The 9616-nt window shown below is 41.3% G+C and overlaps 2 protein-coding genes across 2 annotated transcripts in view; both read left to right on the forward strand.

The window, feature by feature from the left end:
* R3HDM1 (R3H domain containing 1) overlaps positions 1–5277 on the forward strand; it is a 146292-nt gene extending 141015 nt beyond the window's left edge. The window contains 1 exon segment of the mRNA XM_014517296.2: positions 2572–5277. Coding sequence (XP_014372782.1) covers positions 2572–2936 — 365 coding nt within the window. The 3' untranslated portion in view covers positions 2937–5277.
* Positions 5278–6170: 893 nt separating this feature from the next.
* The window catches only part of UBXN4 (UBX domain protein 4), a 30166-nt gene continuing 26720 nt past the window's right edge, over positions 6171–9616 (forward strand). Inside the window, exon 1 of the mRNA XM_006018400.2 lies at positions 6171–6237. Coding sequence (XP_006018462.1) covers positions 6171–6237 — 67 coding nt within the window. The remainder of the gene's footprint in view (positions 6238–9616) is intronic.

Below are 9616 nucleotides of genomic sequence, written 5' to 3' on the forward strand. Positions count from 1 at the left end.
CTACATGCCTGTACAATACTTTTATACTCTTCCCACGTACTATGACCAAGTTTCCACTTTTTACAGATTCATTTTTTGAGTTTAACACGTGGAAGAGATCATTGTCTAGCATTTGGGATGTGACTGTGAGAAGGCCTCTTTCAATTACAGCCAGCTGTCCTAGATTATTTTCTCCTCAAACCTGCTTCTCGTAGGATCCTGCCCACCAGTTTCTCAGCTCCAGTGTCCTTGTGCTGCTCTCCTTTTTTCCTTCTTTAGGATTTTGAACTCTATCATTTCATGGTCACTGTCACCCAAGTTACATTCCACCTTCATATGCTCAACCAATTCCTCCATATTTGTGAGTAGCAAATTGAGAAAAGCTTCGCCCCCACTGATACCATCTGTATCAAAATATTATCCCCAACACACTCCAAGAATTTGCTGTTAGTTAGTAACAAAACACTTTTAAATTATATAAACTTTTTCATCAAGTGACTGTCTATAGGCATATTTTTTCTGCATGTACAGTTGTATCTCAAGCAAGCATTTAAAGGCTTTTTGCCTTAGCAATACTTGTTGCCCATGCTTCCTTATGGCCTGTCCACAGGGACTTAGAGCAGCATACACTTTCTGCTTCTTAGTTCCTCTCAACTACTTTTGTTGAGTTGGAGACTCTTTTTGGCAGAGGTGCTTAAGGATCTAAGTTTTAGTCCCCAAGTAAGATTCCATCTCAGCTAATGTATCAACTTGGTGGAGTTTTTTCCAAGATTTTATTCCTCTTGAGCTGAGAGATCCCTGTGTTCACGTACTGGAGAAGGACAGAATCCATGTCATATGCACAGGACTTTCTGAAAGCATCCACAGCTACTTGTTTCCTTAGCTGAGTGATCTAATAGCCCCATGTGCTGCACACTGCACCTGCTCCAGCTTGCATCTTGGAGTGGCCCCTGTGTGCAGCGCAGTGCTGGAGCAGCCTCATGGTATTCTGGAGCCATACTACACTCCATGGAGACTCTGGGGCTGCGCAGTGAAGACCTGGAGTGGCTGCAGCCCACTCTGGCCACTCCACAGCTCACACTGAAATGTGGAACCAGTCTCTCCATCCAGTCCAACCCGTAGTCTGGGCCCATGTTATTCATCTAGCTTGTGGGGCTGAATGACTTTGGCATCCCTGACCTAGGGGATTCTGGTACCCACTTCCAAGTGCACAGCTGCTGTTTTGGAGTCACCCACAGTGAGTATGTACATATGAGCCATCATTCAAAGGGAGAAGATAAATTGCCTATTGCTTTCTCCAGATGGGTTGTCCATCTGTATGTTTTCCTTCCTCTTCATGCTTGGAGTTGCATGTACTATGTGACTCTACAATGGAAAGAAAACTGAAGAACGGAAAATACTTGCTGCCTTTTTGTCCCTTTGAAGTGGGCCCAAGGAGAAAGGGGGCTGAGTACTGCATAGGCAAAGTGTGATCCAGTAACAGCATCATATGAACAGCCATCATTTCCCTCAGCTTAGCAGATCCGTGAATATTTTACCAGGGCTCTCCAGCTCCTAAGTGGCTTGGGCCTCGGGTCCCCCAGCCACACACTGCACAAACCACACACAATCTAGGCAAGTGTCGCATGGGCCTCACTCTGCACTGTGTAACCTCCTGCCTCCCATGCCATGCCACACAGGCTGCTGACATGCCACACGAACCCCCCAGAATGGAAACTTGAGTGGTGGGGGTGGGGGGAACCCATGGACTTGGACATTAGAGCAAAGAGGGGAGCAGCACCTGGACCAGGGATCCAGGGGATGCACACTAATCCCTCAGTGGCCTTGTGCAGCTTGTGAGCCACCAGTTAGACAGTGCTGTTTTATATGAACTAAATTTATTTCCAGATCATGTAAGTTTTATCCTGACAAAAAGCAGCACATAGTATCTCTCAGGCCATTAAGTCTGCTGTGTCACAATGGTACAACCTTCTGCCACACCAGGGTCTGCAACCAACTTTTACTACCTAGTAAAGAAGGAAACCTGATACATCCCTGCTTCTCTAGCAAGCATTTTCATTTTGACATGCAGAACTACTTCTGGCTGAGATGGCTTAGAAAAATAATTTAAGCCACTCAGCTTACTCATATTTGAAATGGGTACTATAAAGTATATCTATTGTAAATAATTGTGAGATGAGACCTCCTGTTATGATGGCAAAAAATGATGTGTGCATGACTTGTCTCTGCGGAGTGGTTAAGTTCAACGGGAGGCTGGGTTCCTTTCACTCCTTTTTCTTAGAAAGTGCCCCTCATGGCAGCAGGAGGCTAAAGTCATGGTTTACCATAAGAAATTTTATATTTCTCTGAGTAAAGGGTGTCCAGTCCTCCTGCATTGTCTCCACGGTTTTATTACACCCACATTGCTTGTTACAGACAACAGGCGAGTCAGGTGTCAGCCTGAGGTCTCTGACCAAAATTAAAGACTTGTTTACAAATATTCTGAAATAAAGTGCATTTGTTTAACTTAGGCAGACAAGGTTCCTTAGGTGAATTTGATATCTTTTATTAGACCATTGTTGTTTAACTTAAGAGTTTTTCTTCTTGTTTCAGTTGTTGGAAAAGTCTTAGAAATTACTGAACTGCCCGATGGAATAACTCGTATGGAAGCTGAAAAATTATTTGGAGAACTTTGTAAAGTTGGTGCCAAGATTCGGTGGCTAAGGGATCCCCAGTGTCTACAGACACAGCAGCAACATCACCGTCATTACTGTGGCAGTGGAGATAGTAATGTGAACGCTGAACCCTCCAAACCTAGTGACTTGGCTTCCACATACACAGTTCTAGCTACGTTTCCTACAATGTCAGCAGCTCAAAATGCTTTGAAGAGACAAAGTAACTCAGTTAACAAGTTTAGGCTGAGAACAAGCAAGAAGCACTACGACTTTCGTGTTCTGGAAAGGGCTAGTTCTCAGTAGCAGCTACATCATTGGACATTCAGCCTTTATTACTTCCACATCCTTCTCTCCTCTACTTGATTGGCTTGATGTTATAGGGTTTCTGTCCCCTTCATAAAGACTCCTGGGATGTATTGTCACATGGCATTGTAGCCTTTGGGGGGAAAAAAAAAACCCAGTGATCCAGCAAGAAGAAGAAAAAAATACATTTAATCCCAGGCGACTGTAAGAACCCATCCTGACATACGGAGAGGCAGCTTTCTATAAGGAATGCTGTTATAATGCCCCTCACTTTTATAATAGTTTTGTTTTATATTTCTGAATTCTTGTATTGGATCCAAAGCTCTATTGTACAGGAAACTTTTGTTCATAATGAATATCCAAGCTCAGATCTGTATTTTGTAATCCCTTTTCACAGCCAGCACACAGCTATCCATTTTAGGACAGGGGTGAGGGTGGGGGGAAAGGAGAGGAACTGTTAAGGAATTGCACTCTATTTTCTAGCTAACTACCCAAAAGTCTCAAGTTATCTATTCCTCTTCTTTGTATTTCTTACTAAAAAAAATCACTAAGTACTACTAACCGCCTTAGACAGTCCTTTCCTTTTGAGATTTATTTAGACAGCGTCAAAGAAAATTACAAATAAATTTATATTCTTGAATGACTCATTTCTGATCAAACAGGTTAGTGTGAGTATTAAAGGGGAATATGAACAAACTATGAAGAAGGTTCATTGTATGCCATTTGTTTTTAGGAAAATGGTGAAGAAACTAAAATGCATCTTCCCAAATGACAAAATGTTTGCACTTTAATTGTGTTCCCACCAGATGGATCTTTTTCTTTTCACTCTAAGATAATTGCATTCAGTAAGTGCTGGAAACTTCTTAAATGGTTTAAATATGTTTGCATATTTGCAGAGGATCACTGGACATCAAAAGATACATTGCACATACAAACACCCTTTTTCAATTTCTGTGTATTTGCAAGGCTGTACAATGTGTGCTGATGCAAGCCTTTTTTCAGTTCAAGAAAATAAATGTTTACAAATACAAACTTCTTCTAGTGCACTTGTTTCAACTATTGAACTCTATGAACCTGAGTAAATCTCTATTGATTAGATCGCTACCATTTCAAACGTGAGAAAAGATTGTAGAATAGTATAATTATTAGAATTTTTTCAAGACCCACCATCTTTGTTCCTTTTGTTGAAATACCATTAACTTTTACGACATTTGAAAATTGTATTTATATCTGTCTAGAAAAGGAAAAAGGAAGAAATTATTAGAGTTAGACTCTGGAAACTCAGGTACTAACTTGCTATGTAGAAAAGTCACTTAATGATTTTGTCCTTTGCTCTGCTTACAGGTGGTGTATAACTTTTTTAAACATACAGATCTCATTTTCACAAGCCTGAAAGTCAAAATTAGGATAATACTTGTTTTTCTTTTTCTTTTTTTTAATGTTTAGAGAATAAAAATGAAGAATTATAGTGCCAAAAAGCCTCAACTCTAACCCTATAACACAAAAATCAAAGCCATACACTGGTTCCCCCATAATTGCAGTCACACACAGACAGAGCAGCACATACATTTATAGTTAGGATCAGCGCTAAGACATGGAAAAGGCATGACTCATTAAAAAACCACCATAGTTTACTGGATTCGACATGAGGCTTGAGTCTACAACGTATTTTGTTGGGACCACTCATGCTTAAAATTAAGTCTGCGCACAATTACTTTGCTGGAGGAGTCAGATTGTAGTCGAACCAGAACTGCAAACCAGAGTAGTGCATTAATTCCTGTCTGCCTTACCAAAAGGTATGCTGCTTGGATGAAGATCCTGATTACAAGTCTAGATCTTATCACTTCTAGTTGGACTATTGACAGTGTCAAAGCCTGTGAAGGTAATACTAATTCCAGGATATAAGTCCCCCTCTTTAACTGATGAAATAGAAGATGCGTCACACCAGTTCGCTACACTCATAACTGCCTCCAGCTTTTTTCCCCTACAAGCTCAAGCCTCTAGGCTTAGTGGCCAACAAAACGGCTGCCTCCTGTGGCTTACAAAACCTAAGACAAAGCTGAAAGTTGTAAAGTATCTGTGTCCAAGAGCTTCTCTCTTTGGAATAACCTACCAGACAAGTTAAGACTGAGATCAAGTCCAACCACTTTTATGCTGCCAATTTGCCTTCTCAAAAAATTTGTCATGCTGCTAAATTTGCTTCTCACAGAACTTCCTTGCAATAACTGAAGGAGGAGAGGGAAGCATGGAGAAAACAGTACAGGGAGAAAAGCGCACACTGAACAAAGTAGATCAATCTTAATTATTATTTTCTATTTTAATATATATTATTTTACAACTTCCCAGCCACTCAAGTAATGGATTCCCTAAAACTCATTTTACAACTTACCAGCCACTCAAGTAATGGATTCCCTAAAACTACTTAACTTGGGATATATTACTTGTTTTGCCACTTACTTCCTGCAAGGCACTTAACCTGTCTGAGCCTCTTTTCCTCACAGTGAAAAAGGGAAAGTTGTTTTCCAACAAGTTTGCTGCAAATACTTATTTGAAAAAATACTATAGAAGTGCACAGCTGGGAAGGGTTGTTAGTAGCAAAGTTAAGCATAAACCTCCAAATTTTTTGCCTTACAGTGTTGTGTTTATTCTTTTTAACTTCAACCTCTCTGGCATTCAGTTGCCAATGTAAATAATATTAGTGGAGTTTGGAAGAAATCAGTTTATGATTTGTTTAGGGAAAGCCTTACCAAACCCTTCCCTCCACCTGTATAGTCCTCCCTACATCTGAGACGAGGTCTACTTTCCAGTCCCTGAAATGCTTAATTTTTAAGATTTGATGCACATCTTAGGGAAAAAAAAACTTGTTACAGCATAGCAGACACTCTATATACTATTAACCATATGCTGCTATTGTTCAAAGGAAGGTTTAAATTGATAATATAGGTTAGGGTATGATGATGGCTTATGAACATGACAGAGGTAGGAGCTCTGATTTATGACTAAGAGATGAATGGATGTACAACTGGTCCAATAAGAGAGAGCTGGTTTCAGCCCTGTCTATGAAGAGACTCCTGTTTCTTCATAGTATTTTTCTAACATATAAAAAGTGTCTATCACCTCCCAGCACTTCCACATATTATATAATGGCATATTAGAATCTGTTTTGTTTTGTGCATGTCCTGAAAAGACACTTTGTTAGTTCAAATCCTAACCCCTACACACTACTTTGCGAATATGCACAAGAAGATTCATGTGGAAGATCCTAACAGCACATATGAGGATTCTACTCATGACCCTCAAAGTATCTGAGAGGTAGTTGGCTGTGTTCTCAAGTTTTCCATGCTACAGTAAGCAGACTGGATTTTTGGACAAAGATCAAGTCAACTTTGAAAAGAATAGCTTTCTTGACTAGCTGGCAGTGATTTCTGTCTATAATCTTGAAGGAAGGAAGGTCAGCAGTGTGCTGTACCAGATGCTGCAAAAATGTTAAGTTTCTGAGAGTCTCTAGGACATTTGAGAAAAGTACAGGGCTTCTACAACTTGGAGGCATGGAGATTCAAATTTCAAGCCATGAGTCGAGCAACGGCATCATGCATGTGATAACTTAATCCTATCAAAGTGAGAAAAGAATCAATTGTGCTGGATGAAACTGGGCAACATACCACTTTCTAGAAAGCTTCTCTTTCATTTGTGCTATAAACAAATTGATCTGTGCCTTTGTCACTTGGTATAATACAAGCCATGTTTCTCCCAAAATGGAATCACAAATTGTTTTCATATTTCTATACTCATTTGTGCCTTAAAATGTCATGGCTATTGTGTAGGTTGGCATTGGATGTGCTGTTTGCTGCAAGTTAATCCCCCTCCCCACCAAAAAACTTTTTTGCTTGTAGTTTTGTTTAGTTCTCCATGGATGTTGTAGGCTTATGTATAACTAAGATTGCAACTAACTTCTATTATAGTCTCACTGTAGCACCACCCCCTGTAATTTTTGTTTAGAAAATTGGTTGCCTAGAAATTAATGCATTTGCCCTTGAGGCAAAGGAGGATGTTTATGTAAGGCTTGAAAAAAGTTGGCCAAGCCATTTTTCTGCTACAGGTCATTGAAAATATCCTGATAGAAATGTTGTAGGTTTTTTTTGTCACCTGCTCAGAAAGGGACATATTACATGCCCTACAGTATTTCACAGGTGTCAGTCTGAATGTTGATGTGCTGACTGTACTTGAAGAAAATTCTTTGTGGCGAAGCAAAAACTATTTGGTATCAGATAATCATGGGTAATTATTAGTTTCCTCTCATTGCATCCATAAAAAGCAATCCTAATCCCATTATATCAGTCAGAGACTTTGGCCATAGATTTTAGTAGATTAGTATCAGGCAGGAGGACCAAATTGAAAAAAAACAAAAAGACAAATCTTGGAATTAGGGATGTCTAAGCTTTCAGCACTTTCTGAAAATCAAGTCCCTTCATTTCTTAATGGGTATCTGAGGTCATTGGTCACATCTGAAAATCTTGGTCTCTTTGCCTATGTGACTGACACCCTTTTTCAACTGGAAGAAAACTAAAAATATTGTGATAATCCTTTTATAGCTACCAAGTATCTTCTTTTGGGTCAAGTAGTAAAACCACATACGTGTAGAGTTGTAAGACCAGTTTTACTCCTAAATCTAGATTTGTGGTTTAATATGGAGAGGTGGTAGCCTCATAGTAATAAAGGCTTGTTTTGGTCCTCCTACTAGTTCCTTGACTTTTCTGGCCCTGTTTGATTAATATTCCTTGGGTTGGGACTGTTTTTGCTTTGTTGCTAGAGATATTTGAAAGCATGGAAGTGCACAGTTTGATACAGGAAATGAGTACATTTTAGTCTCAGTTTTTTCCTTTTATCAGTTGTACTGGTAATGAATACTTGAACCTAGTGATTGTGAGATGCATGCAACTGTATTGAATTGTTTATGCACTGCTGAAGAGAGTTTGAATGTCAGATGAGACTAGCGCTGTAAACCAAAGACACAGGAAAAGCTGTATGTTGTTGATAGTCATGTGCGCTTCAAAATTGGTCAAAAGTATAAAAATAAACTACATTGAGTCAAAAAACATTGTGTGTAATAATTAATACCCAGGTTTGTTTTTCCTTCCCAAGCCCTGAGCAGCTTACAACTCTGAGTTAAAGAAAAAACACAATAATGAGAAAATGCCAGGAAACTTTCAGTACTTCTGCATGCAGAAGAGAGGGAAAGATTGATCGTTTCTGGAAAGCAAACTGATCTCAACATGAGGACCTTGTAATTGCATCCATAATGATGTGCAATTGATTTCACATCATTATGTTAACATTAATATAAGGAAAGAGCAATATTGTGTGCTGCTATATTACACAGCAGAAAGTCATGCTAATTAGGCTAAGAAGAGTTTGAGATGAGTAGGAGATTGGAGAGGAGCATTATTTTGACTTGAATCCTAATTTAATCACAGAAATTTTGTCCGGGGTTGTGATGACACCAAGTTGTGGCTGGAACCAGCCTCCTTGAGGTTGGGTTTTATTTGGGTTTTTTTGTTTAGCTGTCCTTTCTTCCTCCTACTCGACTAAAACTTCAGGTAGGTATGCATGTCCTATCGCCTTCAGGCATGTGGTGTAGGTGTGACTTTAGCCTGCAGTAAGCCAGTGTCTGATTTCGGTGGAAATCGCAAGGGGAGCAAGTGGCTTTCTTGTGGCAACCTGCATCTGTCCTGGTGTGCTGCCCCACGCTCCTTCCTTCGGCTCAAGAAGTTTGTTCGAAGTGATCAGCAAAACTTTGCCCCTCTGCTTCTCTCTAAGTAAGCCTCATGAGGGCACCGAGACACCAGCTCGGCTACCTCGCAGCAGCTTTGACCCCACGTGGAGGTCGGCGCGTGTCCTTGGGCCCTGCTACGCTTCAAATTGAAACTGGAGAGAAACCAGCTCTCACATTTTCAAGCTGGTTATGGTCTAGCCCGAGACTCCCTCCTCGCCTGGGACGCTTGCGTAGCACGGGTGGCCTGCCCGCGTTTCTTGCACGATCGGCCACTGAATCGTGTCAGTGATGTAACGTGTGGCCCCCGTTACACGTGAATCGCGTCAATTATGAATAATAAATCGCATCAATGATGTAACATGCGGCCCACGTTACATATAAGTCACATCCATTATGAATGAATAATTAATCACGCCAATTATGAAAAAGGAATCGTGGCAGCACGCAGCCCACGCTTTGCATATGGATTGTGTCTGTGATGAACGAGTAATTAATTATACCAATTATGAATAATGAATCGTGATCAATGATGTAACAGGTGGGCCACACGTTCCATATGAATCGCGTGGACTATGAGTAATGAATCGGGTCAGTGATGTAATAGGTGGGCCACACGTTACATCACTGACACGATTCCGTGGCCAATCGCGCGACAAGTGGCAGCGGCCTGCGTCTGCCTGTCAGGCCCGAGGGGCGGTTACTCCCCCCCGGGGCCTGGGCACGGGAGGCTGCACGGGGCGGCCATGAGGCGAATCTGCCGCCCCCAAGCGCGCGCCCCGCGGAAGCGCCGGCGGGGACAATCTGCGGCCACGAAATGCCAGCGCGGTTTCCCCGGCAGCCTCCCCCTCACCCTGCGGCGCATGCGCCCCGTGGTGGCCGCCAGCGGTTGGTCGCGTTACGGCGCCCA

Source organism: Alligator sinensis, unplaced genomic scaffold (genome assembly GCF_000455745.1).
Source record: "Alligator sinensis unplaced genomic scaffold, ASM45574v1 scaffold277_1, whole genome shotgun sequence".
NCBI lineage: Eukaryota > Metazoa > Chordata > Crocodylia > Alligatoridae > Alligator > Alligator sinensis.